At 46.0% G+C, this 18,836-nt stretch overlaps 1 protein-coding gene across 1 annotated transcript in view; it reads left to right on the forward strand.

The window, feature by feature from the left end:
• Nucleotides 1-18,836, forward strand: part of LOC137372353 (zinc finger protein 229-like) — a 106,699-nt gene that overhangs the window by 12,787 nt on the left and 75,076 nt on the right. Inside the window, exons 3-4 of the mRNA XM_068036243.1 lie at nucleotides 9,164-10,857; nucleotides 14,596-14,597. Coding sequence (XP_067892344.1) covers nucleotides 10,000-10,857; nucleotides 14,596-14,597 — 860 coding nt within the window. The 5' untranslated portion in view covers nucleotides 9,164-9,999. The remainder of the gene's footprint in view (nucleotides 1-9,163; nucleotides 10,858-14,595; nucleotides 14,598-18,836) is intronic.

The following is an 18,836-nucleotide window of genomic DNA, read 5'->3' on the forward strand; positions in this document are numbered from 1 at the left end:
CCATCTATCACGTCTGAAAACCCTGTAGCCAGGAATGTCGAGCTGCCATTCCTGTCCCTCTGTAAGCCATGTTTCTGTAATAGGATATAACAAGCAGAGTTGATAAAGGGGAACTGGTAGATGTTGTGTATTTGGATCTCCAGAAGATATTCGATAAGGTGCCACATAAAAGATTATTGCACAAGATAGGAGCTCACGGCATTGGGGGTAATGTATTAGCATGGATTGAGGATTGGTTAACTCACAGAAAACAGAGTTGGGATTAATGGGTCTTTTTCAGGTTGGAAAATCGTAACTAGTGGTGTGCCACAAGGATCAGCTCTAGGGCCTCAATTATTTACTATCTATATTGATGACTTGGAGGAGGGTGGATAAGGTAGTCAAGAAGGCATACGGCATGCTTGCCTTCATCGGTCGGGGCATAGAGTATAAAAATTGGCAAGTCATGTTGCAGCTGTACAGAACCTTAGTTAGGCCACACTTAGAATATTGTGTGCAATTCTGGTCGCCACACTACCAGAAGGACGTGGAGGCTTTGGAGAAGGTACAGAGGAGGTTTACCAGGATGTTGCCTGGTCTGGAGGGCATTAGCTAGGAGGAGAGGTTGGAAAAACTCATTGTTTTCACTGGAACGACGGAGGTGGAGGGGCGACATGATAGAGGTTTACAAAGTTATGAGCGGCAAAGCTTACTTAAGGTTGAGGAAGCAAGGATCAGGCAGGGCTCTAGAGGGTTACAAGGTAGCCAGGAAGGAACTGAAGAATGGACTTAGGAGAGCTAGAAGGGGACACGAAAAAGTCTTGGCGGGTAGGATTAAGGAAAATCCCAAGGCGTTCTACACTTATGTGAGAAACAAGAGGATGGCCAGAGTGAGGGTAGGGCCGATCAGGGATAGTGGAGGGAACTTGTGCCTGGAGTCGGAGGAGGTAGTGGAGGTCCTTAATGAATACTTTGCTTCAGTATTCACTAGTGAGAGGGACCTTGTCGTTTGTGAGGACAGCGTGAAACAAGCTGATATGCTTGAACAGGTTGATGTTAAGAAGGAGGATGTGCTGGAAATTTGAGGATAGATAAGTCCCCGGGGCCAGACGGGATATACCCAAGGTTATTACGGGAAGCGAGGGATGAGATTGCTGCGCCTTTGGCGATGATCTTTGCGTCCTCACTGTCCACTGGAGTAGTACCAGATGATTGGAGGGTGGCAAATGTTATTCCCTTGTTCAAGAAAGGGAATAGGGATAACCCTGGGAATTACAGACCAGTCAGTCTTACGTCGGTGGTGGGCAAATTATTGGAGAGGATTCTGAGAGACAGGATTTATGATTATTTGGAAAAGCATAGTTTGATTAGAGATAGTCAGCATGGCTTTGTGAGGGGCTGGTCATGCCTCACAAGCCTTATTGAATTCTTTGAGGATGTGACAAAACACATTGATGAAGGAAGAGCAGTGGATGTGGTGTATATGTATTTTAGCAAGGCGTTTGATAAGGTTCCCCATGGTAGGCTTATTCAGAAAGTAAGGAGGCATGGGATACAGGGAAATTTGGCTATCTGGATACAGAATTGGCTGGCCCATAGAAGACAGAGGGTGGTAGTAGATGGAAAGTATTCAGCCTGGAGCTCGGTGACCAGTGGTGTTCCGCAGGGATCTGTTCTGGGACCTCTGCTCTTTGTGATTTTTTTAAATGACTTGGATGAGGAAGTGGAAGGCTGGGTTCGTACGTTTGCCGATGACACGAAGGTTGCTGGAGTTGTGGATAGTGTGGAGGGCTGTTGTAGGTTGCAACGGCACATTGACAGGATGCAGAGCTGGGCTGAGAAGTGGCAGATGGAGTTCAACCTGGAAAAGTATGAAGTGATTCATTTTGGAAGGTTGAATTTGAATGCAGAATACAGGCTTAAAGACAGGATTCTTGGCAGTGTGGAGGAACAGAGGGATCTTGGGGTCCACGTCTATAGATCCCTCAGAGTTGCCACCTAAGTTGATAGGGTTGTTAAGAAGGCATATGGGGTGTTGGCTTTCATTAACAGGGGGATTGAGTTTAAGAGCCGCGAGGTTATGCTGCAGCTCTATAAAGCCCTGGTTGGACCACACTTGGAATATTGTGTTCAGTTCTGGTTGCCTCAATATAGGAAGGATGTGGAAGCTTTAGAGAGGGTGCAGAGGAGATTTACCAGGATGCTGCCTGGACTGGAGGTCATGTCTTCTGAAGAAAGGTTGAGGGAGCTAGGGCTTTTCTCATTGGAGCGAAGAAGGATGAGAGGTGACTTGATAGAGGTGTACAAGATGATGAGAGGCATAGATAGAGTGGATAGCCAGAGACTTTTTTCCAGGGTGGAAAGGGCTATCACCAGGGGGCATAATTTTAAGGTGATTGGAGGAAGGTTTAGGGGAGATGTCAGAGGTAGGTTCTTTACACAAAGAGTGGTGGGTGCGTGGAATGCACTTGCCAGCGGTGGTAATAGAAGCAGATACATTAAGGACATTTAAGCGACTCTTGGATGGGTACATGGATGATAGTAGAATGAAGGGTATGTAGGTAGTTTTATCTTAGAGTAGGTTAAATAGTCGGCACAACATCGTGGGCCGAAGGGCCTGTACTGTGCTGTACTGTTCTATGTTCTATGGACAGAGTGGAAGAGTCAGTTACTAGGGGACATAGGTTTAAGGTGCGAGGGGCAAAGTTTAGAGGGCATGTGCGAGGCACGTTTTTTTTTTACACAGAGGGTGGTGAGTGCCTGGAACTTGCTGCCAGGGTAGGTGGTGGAAGCAGATACGATAGCGACGTTTAAGAGACATCTTGACAATTACATGAATAGGAAGGGAATAGAGGGATATTGGCCCCGGAAGTGCAGACGGTGTGAGTTTAGGCAGGCATCAAGATCGGCGCAGGCTTGGAGGGCCGAATGGCCTGTTCCTGTGCTGTATTGTTCTTTGAGGGGCAGAGTGTAATATATCCAAATTTGCTGATACAAAAATAGGTGGGAGGGCATGTTGTGATGAGGACATAAGGAATCTGCAAGGGGATAGAGATAGGTTGAGTGAGTGGGCAAAAACTTGGCAGATGGAGTTTAATGTAGGAAAGTGTGAGGTCATGCACTTTGGTAGGAAGAATCAAAAGGCAGACTATTATTTAAATGGAGAGACACTCCAAAGAAAGTGCAGCACAGAGACAGCTGGGTGTTTTTGTGCATGAAATACAAAAAGTTAGCATGCAGGTGCAGCAAGTAATTAAGGCAAATGGAATTTTGGCCTTTATTGCTGGGGGTTGGAGTTTTAAAAATAGGGAAATCTTGTTACAACTGTACAGGGTGTTGGTGAGGCCATACCTGGAGTACTGCGTACAATTTTGGTCCCCTTATTTAAGAAAGGATATACTGGCGTTGGAGGCAGTTCAGAAGAAATTCACTCGGCTAATTCCTGGGATGAAGAGGTTGACTTATCAAGAATGGCTAACCAGGTTAGGCCTTTATTCATTAGAGCTTAGAAGAATGAGGGGTGATCTTATTGAAACGTACAAGATTCTGAGGGGGCTTGAAAGGGTAGATGTTGAGCAAATGTTTCCAGTAGTGGGGAATCTCGAACTTGAGGACATAGTTACAGAATCGGGGGACACTTATTTAAAATTGAGATGTGAAGGAATTTCTTCTCTCAGAGGGTAGTGACTGTCTGGAATTCTCTACCCCAGAGAGTTGTAGAGGCTAGATCATTTAAAGTATTTAAAGAGGAGGTAAATAGATTTTCGAAATATCAGGGAGTTGAGGGCTATGAGGAGCTAGCACGAAAAAGGAGTTGAGGTCTGAGGCAGATCAGCCATGATCATATTGAAATGGCGGGGCAGGCTTGAGGGGCCGAATGGCCTACTCCTGCTCCTATTTCTTACGTTCTTATGTTGTCTAAACCTGTCGCAATCTTGTACACCTATATCAAATCTCCCCTCATTCTACTTTGTTCCAAGGAGAACAACCCTAGCTTTTCCATCCTACCCTTGTAGCTAAATTTCCATATCACAGAACCATTCCAGTAAATCTCCTCTCCAACATCTCAAGGACTCTCGCATCCTTCCTAAAGTGTGGTGACCAGAACTGGGCACGATAATCTAGCTGTGGCCTAACCAGAGCCTTTCACGATGGGCCAAAGGGCCTGTTTCTGTGCTGTATGACTATGACTCTATTATAAAGGTTCATCATAAGTTGTCTGCTTTTGCATTCAATACCTCTATATTTATAAAGCCCAAGAGCCTAAATGGTTTGTCAAGTACTCTCTCAATATGCTCTGCCACCTTTAATGATTTATGCACATGAACCCCCCACCCCCCCCCCCCCCACCCCACCAAGGTCCCCCTCTCGCTGCACGCTCTTTAGAACTGTACCATTAACTGTATGTTGCCTTGCCGTATCCCTTCTGCCAGAATGCAGCACCATTCTAAGCTCATCATTATTGCCTCATTCCCTGTAATTGAGAACATTAAGGGTTAATTTTATCAAAGTTTTCAAGATATTAATTGGAACTGATACGGTAGAATCTGTTTCTGTTGGTTGGAGAATCCAGTACTGGGGGCACAGTCTAAAAGTTAGAGCCAGACCTTTCATCAATTTCCTGAGTATTAATTCACCCCTGTCAGGTCCCTTTGGGTCGGGTAGCAGGCCTTTAGCCCACAGTTCATGAACGAATTTTTAAAAACTGTGCATTAATCTATCCCTGGGTCCTGTGGGATTAAACATTAATCCAACCCTGCTGTACATACACAGAATTATAGCCCAGAAACAGGCCATTCAGCCCCACTAGACTGTGCTGATGTTTATAATCCACATAAGCCTCCTAATCTAATTACCTCGTCCCACCCTGCCTCCATATCCCTGTATTCCCTTTTGGTGATAAATGTTTTGAGCCTCCCTTTAAACACATCATTGCTATCTGCTTCAACCACTCCACTAGGCAGTGAATTCCACATTCTCACCACTTTAAGTAGAGAAATTCCTCCTAAGTTCGCGATTTGACCTGTTAATGTCTGTCTTATATTGCTGCCCCCTTGTTCTGACTCACTGCTAATTTTAAAGACCTTTATCAGATCTCTTAGTCTCTCTTTTCTGGAGAAAGGAACGCCAGCCTGCTCAATTTTGCTGGATAGTAGCATCCTGTCTGGTGACATCTTTGTAAAACTATGCTGCACTTTCTTCAGTGCTTCAATATTCTTTTTAATATGGAGACCAGAATTGCTCTCAGTCCTTCTAAGTGAGGTTGTCTATAAATTTAACATTCCCTCCCTGCTGTTACATTGAATTCCTCTAAAAAAGATCAGCTCTTTCTTTGCTCTCTTATTGACTTGTGTTGCTCCTTTTAGTGATTTATGTGGCTTTGTTCCCAAATCTCTCTGCTCCATTTAATTTCTTACATTCTAACCAATAACTGGCCTCATTCTTCCTGCCAAGATGAACCAGCTCACATTTCATTGTGTTGAATTTTCATTTCCCATTGATCCGTCCAGTCCGTCAGCCTGTCTATGTCTTCCTCGATTTCAGTGCACTCCTCCACATTATTTGTTTTACCCCCCAATGTGGTGTCATCTGCATATTGTGAAAACATCCCTCTAATTCCCGAGTCCAAATGTGGGTTAAGAAAAGAAGTTCCATTGTACTTCACACCATATTTGATGGCCTAGGCACTCTGGTTTCTGTATAATTTATTTAATAATTTCACTCATTGCTTTTCTGGTTTCAGTCTCCATGGGATGAAATGAAAATAGTCATCCATTCAACATTTGGAGCTTTCAATGGCAGAGTGTTTACCCAGGACTCCCTGTGAGTCAGAAAGTTCCCTATAAATGACTACAAGAGCCTAGTGCACCACTGCGGGATCAGATTGTGCTCTGAGCATATGCGGTGCTGGTGATGGAGACATCAGAGGTGGAACAGCGAGCTCAGGAGGCGGGAGGAGATTGTGGGCGAATGGTAGGAATTGGAGCCTTGGGTGGGCTGAGAAGCTTCATAAGGAGGCCACAGGCCCCATGTTTACCCTTTGGTGACAGGCCTGGGGGAGCAGGGGCATTCGCTGCCATCTTGGGCACAGCATAGTCAGGGTGCCTCCGCAGTATCTTGGTGAGGGCACAGAGTGGGTGGGATGTCAGGGATTCTGTTCTCATCCTAGTGCCCGGGAGATGGAGGAGCCTCCTGGACAACACTGTTTTAAGCAGCTTCACCCACTCACAGGCTGCATGTGACATTTGCAGTCCAGAGGAGTCCATGCACCAGTGTGAGAGGTTACAGTCCCTGTATGGTTGACTAAAAGGGCTGCTCCTCAACTTTTAGTTCCAGTTTAGCGCCACACTCCATCGTTGGTTGCTCGGTGTGGAAGGGGATTAGTCAGTCGGAGGATCTTCTCCTGGACCTTCTCTTGGACCTTGTTAAAACAGCAATGTGCAGATCCAGGATGGGTGGGGTGTCAATCTGGCTGCCGGCCTCTCTCCCTTGGTCTTGGCCATGACCAGGTGGTCCTGGAGAAAGAGCCCGCTTGATATCTTCTGCGACTGGTGGGCACCTCAGGGTACAGTTTGTCTCATAGACACTGGTAACATTCTGGTTTTGTTGGGAAGGTTCCCTTTACTTCAGCATTTTACAGCCTTCTGGAGTCAACATAGGTTCGTTGACATCCTTCCATCTATGAAATATGCTGGACATGCAGCAAACAATCCATTTAGGTGGGTGTCTTCTTTTGGTGCACTTTTGCTGATGGCTGTGAAGGCAATTCTTGAGAGGCAGGTTCTGCCACAAGTGCTGCATATGAAGCTGCCAAGTTGTTTTTTTTGGATGTTGGTGCCTCTTGCCAAGCTGCTGTAGCAACTGGCCATTGTGGTAGTGCACACCAGTCCACAGGATGAGTCGCCATTTCCCTCTCCCTTCAGCTAGCGACTCCCAATTACGATAGTCGATATTTAGGGCCTTCATGTCACGCTTGCAAGCATCCTTAAAGCAGAGCTTTGGGCACCCCACTGCTCGTGCGATCCCGACTACATCACCATACAGAAGATCCTTGGGTTTCTTCCATCCTGTGGACATGTCCGATCCACCGAAGCCTCCTCTGTTTGATTAATGCCAACACTTGTGGCAGTCCTCTCAAAGGCAGAGCTCCCATTGTGATTTTGTGCTGCCAGGATATACACATAATGCACTGTAGACAGTGAAGATGGAAATTGAGCTTCTTTTCCTGTGTAAGTCACCCATGTTTCACAGCCATACAGCAAGGTGCTGAGAACACAGGCCTTATAAACTATCAGCTTGGTCCTAAGGATCAGCTTGGTGTTCACCCATGCATGCTTCGCAAGTCGGCCAAAGGTGGTAGCTGCTTTCCTAATGCATGTATCGAGCTCTGCACCAAGGGACGGATTGTCTGTCACTGTGGACCCAGGTAGCAGAATTTGCTGACCACTTCCGGTGGGCTGTTACTTAGTGTGATCAGGGGTGGAGATGCAACACCTTGTCCCATGACCACCATTTTCTTGATACTTATAGTCATGGAGAACATGTGACCGGCATTGGCACCAACTGGGCCCAGTCATCACAAGGAGGCGCGATCTGCCCAGTGTTCTTCACACCCGCACCTACCATAGCACAGATTGCGACACGGACCACTCCCTTATCAGCTGCAGAGTGAAGGTGTATCCCTGAAAGTTCCACAGCTGCAAACACGAGGGCCCGCCAAGCATCAACATCCCTTGCATAAGCAATGATGCCAAATACCAGCACTTCACACTGTTGCTAGAACACTTACTACCCATCAAAGCCATGACGGGAAGCACTGAGGCCAGCGTCACTGAAACCTAGAGGTCACTAAGCTTTATCGTCTGAAGCAGCAGAAGCATCATTTTGTAAAAGCAGAATCTGCAACAAGGACTGTTTTGAGACCTTCTTAGCTGAGATATCTGCCATTGCAACAAACAAAGCCTGCATGATGTACAACGTAAATACAACAGCTAAGACAGTGCACGACCTGAAAGTAGCCAAGACAGCCGTGCAAAGGAGAGGGAGATATGACCCAAACACTGAATCAGCTTATGTCAATAAAACCAAACTGCATGTGACAAAGGAAATATGAGCAATGTACGAAGGGATCAAGAGGGTGCTTGGCCCGCCATCACCAAAGTTGCTCGCCTGAAGTCGGCAGATGGTGCAGTATTCATCGACAGAAGTAAACAGATGGCTTGTTGGGCTGAACACTACTGTGAGCTGTATTCCTATGAGTCGTACATCTCCCAAGATTCAACATTGAGTTCAACAATTTCAGACCATGATCTCCATTTTGCTAGTTTTTTTTTCAACCACGTGCCAGTCTGAAACCTGTTTTTCATGATGTTTTTGGACAGAGCTGTCCATTATTCTGCCATTATTAACATTCTGTCTGGACAAATGCTTTGTCTCTTACTGCAACTATAAGAACTCCCTTTGCCTTTTCTTCCATGACATCTGTCATTTAATCTCTCCCACCCTCTGTCCTATAAAACACCTTCCCGTTTGTTCTTTCACCACCACCACCCCTGCCCTTTCTAACCTTTGCTAGTTCTGATGAAAGGTCATCGACCTTAGGGGTGGCACAGTGGCGCAATGGTTAGCACCGCAGCCTCACAGCTCCAGTGACCCGGGTTCAATTCCGGGTACTGCCTGTGTGGAGTTTGCAAGTTCTCCCTGTGTCTGCGTGGGTTTCCTCCGGGTGCTCCGGTTTCCTCCCACATGCCAAAGACTTGCAGGTTGATAGGTAAAATTGGCTATTAGAAATTGCCCCTAGTATAGGTAGGTGGTAGGGAAATATAGGGACAGGTGGGGATGTGGTCGGAATATGGAATTAGTATAGGATTAGTATAAACGGGTGGTTGATGGTCGGCGCAGACTCGGTGGGCCGAAGGGCCTGTTTCAGTGCTGTATCTCTAAACTTAACTTAAACGTTAACTCTGTTTCTCGGTCCACAGATGCCGTTTCCAGCATCCACAGTATTTTGCTTTTATTCCCTTTACTTTTGTTGGCACTTTGTTTTTTATTTTGGCTTTTATTTAATGAAACCACATGTTTGGGGGGAACAGCACACGAAAGGATGTTCCATAGAAAGTAAATTGTCTGTTCTGCATTTCTGTCCTGGATTGACATTGATGACTTCTGTACACTCCTTTTACAGGGTATTAGAAGGGGAGGCTTTGCAGATGGGAAACTGAAACCAAATATATCAAGATCTGACTCAATTCATCAGTACCGGAATATAGGCCTTTGAATGTGGAACGAGAATTGTTCTGTCTGTGGGAAGAGATTTCAAACATCAGTGTGACTGGAAAAGCAGAAAGATGCACTTACCCGAGTGAGAGTATTCCAGCGAACTAACTGTGGAAATAACTAACCAGTTACACAGCCTGAAAAAAAATCGCAGCGAGGAGAATCCATACATGTGTTCTGTGTCGATGGGGTTTCAACTGATCAACCTGGAGACACACTATGGAGAAACCGTGGAAATGTAGGGACTGTGAGAAGGGATTCACTTACTCATCCCAGCTATAAACTTATCAACTCGCTCACACCAGAGAGAAGCCATTCACCTGCTCCATGAGTGGGAAGAGGTTCATTCATTCATCCACCGGCAGAATCACCAGCAAGTTCACACCTTTTAACTGCCCGGACTGTGGGAAGTGCTGTAAAAGTTACGGGAAACTGACATGCCATTAACGTGTTCACTCTGATAAGGGACCTTCTAAGTGCTCTTACTGCAGATCTGCACACTGTACACTAGTGTACTCACACCGGGGAGAAGCCTTTCACCAGCTGTGGGTGTGGGAAGGGATTCATTCGGTCATCCAACCGACTGACACACCAGTGGGTTCACACTGGGGAGAGACTGTTCACCTACTCTGTGTGGGAAGGGATTCACTTGTTCATCTGCCCTGCTGAAACACAACATTCACGCTGGTAAGAGACCTTTTCAATGTTCTGAATGCACGAAGACCTTTTAAAAGCAGCCGTGAAATGATGACACACCAGGGTACTAAAACTGGGGAGAGGCCGTTCTCCTGCAATGAGTGCGGGAATAGATTCACCTGTTCATCCACCCTGCTGAGGCACCAGCATGTTCACACTGGGGAGAGACCGTTCACCTGCTCCATGTGTGGGAAGGGATTTACACAGTCATCCACCCTGCTGACCCACCAGCGGGTTCACACTGGGGAGAGGCCTTTCACCTGCTCCATGTGTGGGAAGGGATTTTCTCAGTCATCACATCTACTGACACACCAGCGAGTTCACACCGGGGAGAGGCCATTCACCTGCTCCACATGTGGGAAGGGATTTGCTCGATTATCCAACCTACTGACACACAAGAACATTCACAGTGATGATAGACCTTTTAAATGTTCTGAATGTGAGAAGTCCTTTAAAAGCAGACGTGAAGTGGTGATACATCAACGCACACACGTTGGTGAGAAGCCGTTCACCTGCACTGAGTGTGGGAAGGGCTTTACCCGTTCATCCGCTCTGCTGACACACCAGCGAGTGCACACTGGGGAGAGGCCATTCACCTGCACTGAATGTGGGAAGGGATTCACTCGTTCATCCACTCTGTTGGCACACCAGCGTGTTCACACTGGCGAGAGGCCATTCACCTGCACTGAGTGTGGGAAGGGATTTCCTCGTTCATCCACGCTGCTGACACACCAGAGAGTTCACACTGATGAGACACCTTTCAAGTGCTCTCACTGTGGGACTGGATTCAGGCGATCATCTGACCTCACTGTACATCAGCGTATTCACACTGGGGAGAGGCCGTTCACCTGCTCAGTGTGTGGGAAGGGATTCACTCAGTCATCTCACCTGCTGACACACCGGCGAGTCCACAACTGACTGCAGGGTTGGATTCTGCTGTTAATCACATCCAGGACTGAACCATGTTCATTCTGACAGTTGCAGAAAGATCTGCATGTATACTGCACCTTCCACAACCTCAGGACATGCCAAAGCGTTTTACAGACAATGAAGCACGACTGAAGTGTAGTCACTGTTGTAATGTAGGAATCACGACAGTCAATTGCACATAGCAAGCTCTCTGGAGTGGGATTTGAACCCACAACCTTCTGACTCAGAGGTGACAATAGTATCAATTCTAACACGAGGGGACATAGCTTTAAGTTGAGGGGTGATAGATATAGGACAGATGTCAGAGGTAGTTTCTTTACTCAGAGAGTAGTCGGGGCGTGGAACGTCCTGCCTGAAACAGTAGTAGACTCGCCATCTTTAAGGGCATTTAAGTGGTCATTGGATAGACATATGGATGAAAATGGAATAGTGTAGGTCAGATGGTCTCACAGGTCGGCGCAACATCGAGGGCCAAAGGGCCTGTACTGTGCTGTAATATTCTAATTCGGCCACAGTCACGGTTCATTTCTGTTGATGTGAACTGGTATTAGGAACACTGGACCTTGTAGCATGATATCTGATAGATTGTGATTTTTTTTTAAAGTCCAAGATGGAATCCAGGAGATCAGCTGACCTCACCTCCACTCTGCTAAAGGTTACCAGGACAACAGAGGGAACAAATCAAAGACTGTTTTCTGAAGAACAGAGACTACAGCACGAACACCTGAAAAACAATGGGTTTCACCCTCCCAGACTTTTGTGTTGTAAAACAAGGAGTCAGCCATTGAGAACATGTAAACTAACTGGCAGGTGGTAATACCTGGGGGCAATGGAAAGGCCGAACAGCTTGGTGAACTTCTGGTCTTTACATTTTGGAGAAAACTACTGAATTCTATAACCAGATAAATTTAACAGACTTTCTGGCAAAAGACAGGCTGTAAGGATGAACCATCACGTTGTGGCCTCAAGCAGGCTATAAGAAGAGAACCCATTGGGGTGAGGCCTCAAAGGAAGTGGTAAGAGAAGGCACCCAGCAGGGGCAGCTGGAGAGAGAGAGAGAGAGAGAATGCCTGCTCTCTGAAGATGTACAGTGAAAGGCTGTGGAAACTTGAACCTTTTTTTTTTTGAGAGTCAAAGTTTGAGGAGGAGTAAAGGGCCCACAGGAACACCGGAAATCGCATTATCCACAGATGTCCAGGTCAGAAGTGCTTGGAGAAGTGAGCAAAGGAGAATATTTTTGAAAAGTCTGGGAGATCCAGCCATGCAATTGGGAAGAATTTGGGACGTTTCACTCAAATGATTGTTCTCAAAAAGGACTGTAAAATGAATAAGTGTGGTGTGAGATATTGAAATGTTGAGTAAGTGAAGATACCCCAAATTACAATCAAAGGTATCAGCTATTTATAAAGTGCTATTTAGTTAAGCAGGGAAGTTATGCTTCATCTATACAGGGCATGTGAGATCACATCTGGAGTACTGTGTACAGTTTTGGTCTCCTTATTTAAGGAAGGATGTAAATGCATCGGAAGCAGCTCAGAGAAGGTTTACGAGACCAATACCTGGAATGGGTGGGCTGTCTTATGAGGAAATATTGGACAGGCTGGGCTTGTATCCGCTGAAATTTAGAAGAGTAAAAGGCGACTTGATTGAAACATATAAGGTCCTGAGGGGTCTTGACAGGGTGGATGTGGAAAGGATGTTTCCCCTTGAGGGAGAATCTAGAAACGGGTTATTGTTTAAAAATAAGGCATCCCCCATTTAAGACAGAGATGAGAATTTTTTTCTGAGGAGCGTGAGTCTTTGGAACTCTTCCTCAAATGACAGTGGAAGTAGAGTCTTTGAATTTTTTAGTGGCAGAGGTAGATAGATTCTTGATAAGCAAGGGGCTGAAAGGTTAGCGGGGGTAGGCAGGAATGTGGAGTAATCAGTTCAGCTATGAACTTATTGAATGGCGGAGAGGGCTCGAGGGGCCAAGAGGTCTATTCCTGCTCCAAATCGTATGTTCATATGTCTTGTCTTGTCACTTCTGGCTCCAGGCCTTGTACAGTTCCACCAGCCCCAATAATATGGGCCATCTCACCATTCATGTGTGAGAAAGGCAATCCCAGGTCTGATTTGCTCCAAATTAAATTTCATGTTTAATTGAAGGGTCTCATTTTACTCCTGGGAGATCTTTGTTTCTTGAGATTAAAATGATCAAAATGACAACATATACTGTGTCCACCCATCGTTCTCCCAGACACACCATCACCTCACAGTTGGGATCATGTGTCGATGAAGGGGAGGTTGTTATCCTGTCTAGACCACCCTGAATACCCTTGGTTCATAACTGTCAGGAACAGAAGGTCCCAGTATTGAGAGAGGAGCCTCAGGCCATCAGTCTCGGTGATCCTGTAAGATAGAAGAACACGAGTGGGAGGAGGCCATTCAGCCTGTTCCGCTATTCAAGTACATCATGACTGATCTGTATCTCGGCTACATTTACCCAGTTTGTTTCCATATCCTTTAATAATCTTACCCAATAAAATAGATCAATCTCAAGTTTTGGCATTCACTCTGTCTGTCAGTCACTCACTCCCTCCCTCTCTCTCTCTGTCTGTCTGTGTCCATCTCTTACCCTCTTTCTCTCTGTTTCACACACTTGCTCTCACTTACTTTGTTAGTCTCTCTCTGTCTTTCATTCTTTCTATCTCTCACCCTCTTTGTCTATCTTGCTCGGTCTCATTTTCTATTCTGCTGGCATTGATTCTCCACCTCAAACACAGAGTAGCTGCCATTCCAAGGTCAACGCAACACCCAAGATTAACTGAGGACTGTGACCTCATCCAGAACACAGTTGGACCAAAGTTCCCAGTCATTTCCAATCAGGGTCCATGAAGCTGATGGTGGATAAGAACAACATTAATCAGAGTGGAAGGAAATTGGATTCATCCTGGTGTGAGTTGGGTGCTGACTTAAAGCCCCACTGATCTTCCATTTGTGTGATATCACTGTCTCCTCACTGTACTACATAGGAACATAGAATCAGGAGTAGGCCATTCAGCCCATCGAACCTGCTCATCCACTTCAGTGCCTTTTTCCTGGTTGACTGACTTTTCTTTTGGGGGTTTTGTGCATTGAAGGAATGTATAGTTGCTATAAACTATATATTTCTTTAAAAACTATCCATTGCCGATATACGGTCATACCTTTTAATGTATTTTCCCAATCCACCTCAGCCAATTTGCCCTTCATACCTTCAGAATTTCCTTTGTTCAAATTTAATACCCTGGCTTCAGATTGAACTACCTCACATAATGTAAAATTCTATCATCTTATGGTCACTCATCCCTAAATGTTCTTTTCCAGCAAGATTAATTAACCCTTTCTCATTTCATAATACTAGATCAAAATAGCTTTTAGTTTTTTTTTAGTTTTGGAGATACAGCACTGAAACAGGCCCTTCGGCCCACCGAGTCTGTGCCGACCATCAACCACCCATTTACACTAATCCTACACTAATTCCATATTCCTACCACATCCCCACCTGTCCCTATATTTCCCTACCACCTACCTATACTAGGGGCAATTGCTAATGGCCAATTTACCTATCAACCTGCAAGTCTTTGGCATGTGGGAGGAAACTGGAGCACCCGGAGGAAACCCACGCAGACACAGGGAGAACTTGCAAACTCCACACAGGCAGTACCCGGAATTGAACCCGGGTCGCTGGAGCTGTGAGGCTGCGGTGCTAACCACTGCGCCGCCCTGTTCTCTAGTCAGTTCCTCAACATAATGCTCTAGAAAACCATCCCCAATACTCCAGAAACTCATCCTCCACAGCATTAGTGCTCATTAGCTCTACCCAGTCTATATGCAGATTGAAGTCACCCATGATTACTGTATTACCCATGCTACATGCTTCTCTATTCTCCTGAGTAATACCATACTCTGCACTACCGCTACTGTTTGGTGGCCCATAAACAAGTCCTACCAATGTTTGCTGCCTCTTGCTGTTTCTTGGATCCATCCAGATTCCACATTTTGTTCTTCTGATCTGAGATCCTCCCTTACTAATGTACTGATCCCATCCCTTATTAACAGTGCAACACCGCCTCGTTTTCCTTTGCCTGTCCTTCCTAAATGTCAAATATCCTTGAATATTCAGTTCCCAGTCACCCTGTAGCCATGTTTCCGTTTTGGCAATTAGATCATTTGGGGCGGCACCGTGGCGCAGTGGTTAGCACTGTAGCCTCACAGCTCCAGCGACCCGGGTTCAAATCTGGGTACTGCCTGTGTGGAGTTTGCAAGTTCTCCCTGTGTCTGCGTGGGTTTCCTCCGGGTGCTCCGGTTTCCTCCCACAGCCAAAAGACTTGCAGGTTGATAGGTGAATTGGCCATTATAAATTGCCACTAGCATAGGTAGGTGGTAGGGGAATATAGGGACAGGTAAGGATGTGGTAGGAATATAGGATTAGTATAAATGGGTGGTTATTGGTCGGCACAGACTCGGTGGGCCGAAGGGCCTGTTTCAGTGCTGTATCTCTAAATCTCTAAATCATACCCATTCACCTCAATTTGCACCTTTTAGTCATCTACCTTGTTGCGAATGCTACGTGCATTTGGATAGAGTGCCCTTAACCTTGTCTTCTTGATATTATTCTGCATTCTAAGCCTAGTTGATGCTCGCCTTTGTTTCGCCTCCTTCAAATGTTGCTTGCTACTTTTCCACCTCCTGTTACCAGCTTTGCTTCCTTCCAATTTGAGCTACCCCTCAGGCTCCCATCCCCATGACAAGCTAGTTTAAACCCTCCCCAACAGCACTAGCAAATCCCCCTGCAAGGATATTAGTTCCGGTCCTGTTAAGGTGTAGCCTGTCCATATTAGAATTAGAACATTACAGCGCAGTACAGGCCCTTTGGCCCTCGATGTTGCGCCGACCTGTGAAACCATCTGACCTACACTATTCCATTTTCATCCATATGTCTATCCAATGACCACTTAAATGCCCTTAAAGTTGGCGAGTCTACTACTGTTGCAGGCAGGGCGTTCCACGCCCCTACTACTCTCTGAGTAAAGAAACTACCTCTGACATCTGTCCTATCTCTATCACCCCTCAACTTAAAGCTATGTCCCCTCGTGTTTGCCATCACCATCCGAGGAAAAAGACTCTCACTATCCACCCTATCTAACCCTCTGATTATCTTGTATGTCTCTATTAAGTCACCTCTCCTCCTCCTCCCCTCCAACAAAAACAACCTCAAGTCCCTCAGCCTTTCCTCGTAAGACCTTCCCTCCATACCAGGCAACATCCTCGTAAATCTCCTCTGCACCCTTTCCATAGCTTCCACATCCTTCCTATAATGCGGTGACCAGAACTGCACGCAATACTCCAGGTGCGGTCTCACCAGAGTTTTGTACAGCTGCAGCATGACCTCGTGGCTCCGAAACTCGATCCCCCTACTAATAAAAGCTAACACACCATATGCCTTCTTAACAGCCCTATTAACCTGGGTAGCAACCTTCAGGGATTTATGCACCTGGACACCAAGATCTCTCTGTTCATCTACACTACCAAGAATCTTCCCATTAGCCCAGTACTCTGCATTCCTGTTACTCCTTCCAAAGTGAATCACCTCGCACTTTTCCGCATTAAACTCCATTTGCCATCTCTCAGCCCAGCTCTGCAGCCTATCTATGTCCCTCTGAACCCTACAACATCCTTCGGCACTATCCACAACTCCACCGACCTTAGTGTCATCCGCAAATCTACTAACCCACCCTTCTACACCCTCTTCCAGGTCATTTATAAAAATGACAAACAGCAGTGGCCCCAAAACAGATCCTTGCGGTACACCACGAGTAACTAAACTCCAGGATGAACATTTGCCATCAACCACCACCCTCTGTCTTCTTTCAGCTAGCCAATTTCTGATCCAAAGCTCTAAATCACCTTCAACTCCATACTTCCGTATTTTCTGCAATAGCCTACCATGGGGAACCTTATCAAACGCCTTACTGAAATCCATATACACCACATCCACTGCTTTACCCTCATCCACCTGTTTGGTCACCTTCTCAAAAAACTCAATAAGGTTTGTGAGGCACGACCTACCCGTCACAAAACCATGCTGACTATCGCTAATGAACTTATTCTTTTCAAGATGATTATAAATCCTATCTCTTATAACCTTTTCCAACATTTTACCCACAACCGAATTAAGGCTCACAGGTCTATAATTACCAGGGCTGTCTCTACTCCCCTTCTTGAACAAGGGGACAACATTTGCTATCCTCCAGTCTTCTGGCACTATTCCTGTCAACAATGACGACATAAAGATCAAGGACAAAGGCTCTGCAATCTCCCTAGCTTCCCAGAGAATCCTAGGATAAATCCCATCTGGCCCAGGGGACTTATCTATTTTCACACTTTCCAAAATTGATAACACCTCCTCCTTGTGAACCTCAATCCCATCTAGCCTAGTAGCCTGAATCTCAGTATTCTCCTCGGCAACATTTTCTTTCTCTACTGTAAATACTGACGCAAAATATTCATTTAACGCTTCCCCTACCTCCTCTGATTCCACACACAACTTCCCACTACTATCCTTGATTGGCCCTAATCTAACTCTAGTCATTCTTTTATTCCTGATATACCTATAGAAAGCCTTAGGGTTTTCCCTGATCCTATCCGCCAATGACTTCTCGTGTCCTCTCCTTGCTCTTCTTAGCTCTCCCTTTAGATCCTTCCTGGCTAGCTTGTAACTCTCAAGCGCCCTAAATGAGCCTTCACGTCTCATCCTAACATAAGCCTTCTTCTTTCTCTTGACAAGCGCTTCAACTTCTTTCGTAAACCACGGCTCCCTTGCTCGACAACTTCCTCCCTGCCTGACAGGTACATACTTATCAAGGACACGCAGTAGCTGCTCCTTGAATAAGCTCCACATTTCGATTGTTCCCATCCCCTGCAGTTTCCTTCCCCATCCTACGCATCCTAAATCTTGCCTAATCGCATCATAATTTCCTTTCCCTCAGCTATAATTTTTACCCTGCGGTATATACCTGTCCCTGCCCATCGCTAAGGTAAACCTAACCGAATTGTGATCACTATCACCAAAGTGCTCATCTAAATCTAACACCTGGCCGGGTTCATTACCCAGTACCAAATCCAATGTGGCATCGCCCCTGGTTGGCCTGTCTACATACTGTGTCAGAAAACCCTCCTGCACACACTGGACAAAAACTGACCCATCTAAAGTACTCGAACTATAGTATTTCCAGTCGATATTTGGAAAGTTAAAGTCCCCCATAACAACTACCCTGTTACTCTCGCCCCTGTCGAGAATCATCTTCGCTATCCTTTCCTCTACATCTCTGGAACTATTTGGAGGTCTATAAAAGACTCCCAACAGGGTGACCTCACCTCTCCTGTTTCTAACCTCGGCCCATACTACCTCAGTAGACGAGTCCTCAAACGTCCTGCCGCTGTAATACTCTCCTTGATTAACAATGCCACACCCCCCCCCCTCTTTTACCATCTTCTCTGTTCTTACTGAAACATCTAAATCCCGGAACCTGCAACATCCATTCCTGCCCCTGCTCTACCCATGTCTCCGAAATGGCCACTACATCGAGATCCCAGGTACCAACCCATGCTGCAAGCTCACCCACCTTATTCCGGATGCTCCTGGCTTTGAAGTAGACACACTTTAAACCAGGTTCTTGCTTGCCAGTGCCCTCTTGCGTCCTTGTAACCTTATCCCTGACCTCACTACTCTCAACATCCTGTACACTGGCACTACATTTTAGGTTCCCATTTCCCTGCTGAATTAGTTTAAACCCCCCCCGAAGAGCACTAGCAAATCTCCCCCCCAGGATATTGGTACCCCTCTGGTTCAGGTGAAGACCATCCTGTTTGTAGAGGTCCCACCTACCCCAGAAAGAGCCCCAATTATCCAGGAAACCAAAACCCTCCCT

Source organism: Heterodontus francisci, chromosome 7, assembly GCF_036365525.1.
Source record: "Heterodontus francisci isolate sHetFra1 chromosome 7, sHetFra1.hap1, whole genome shotgun sequence".
NCBI classification, from domain to species: Eukaryota; Metazoa; Chordata; class Chondrichthyes; order Heterodontiformes; family Heterodontidae; genus Heterodontus; species Heterodontus francisci.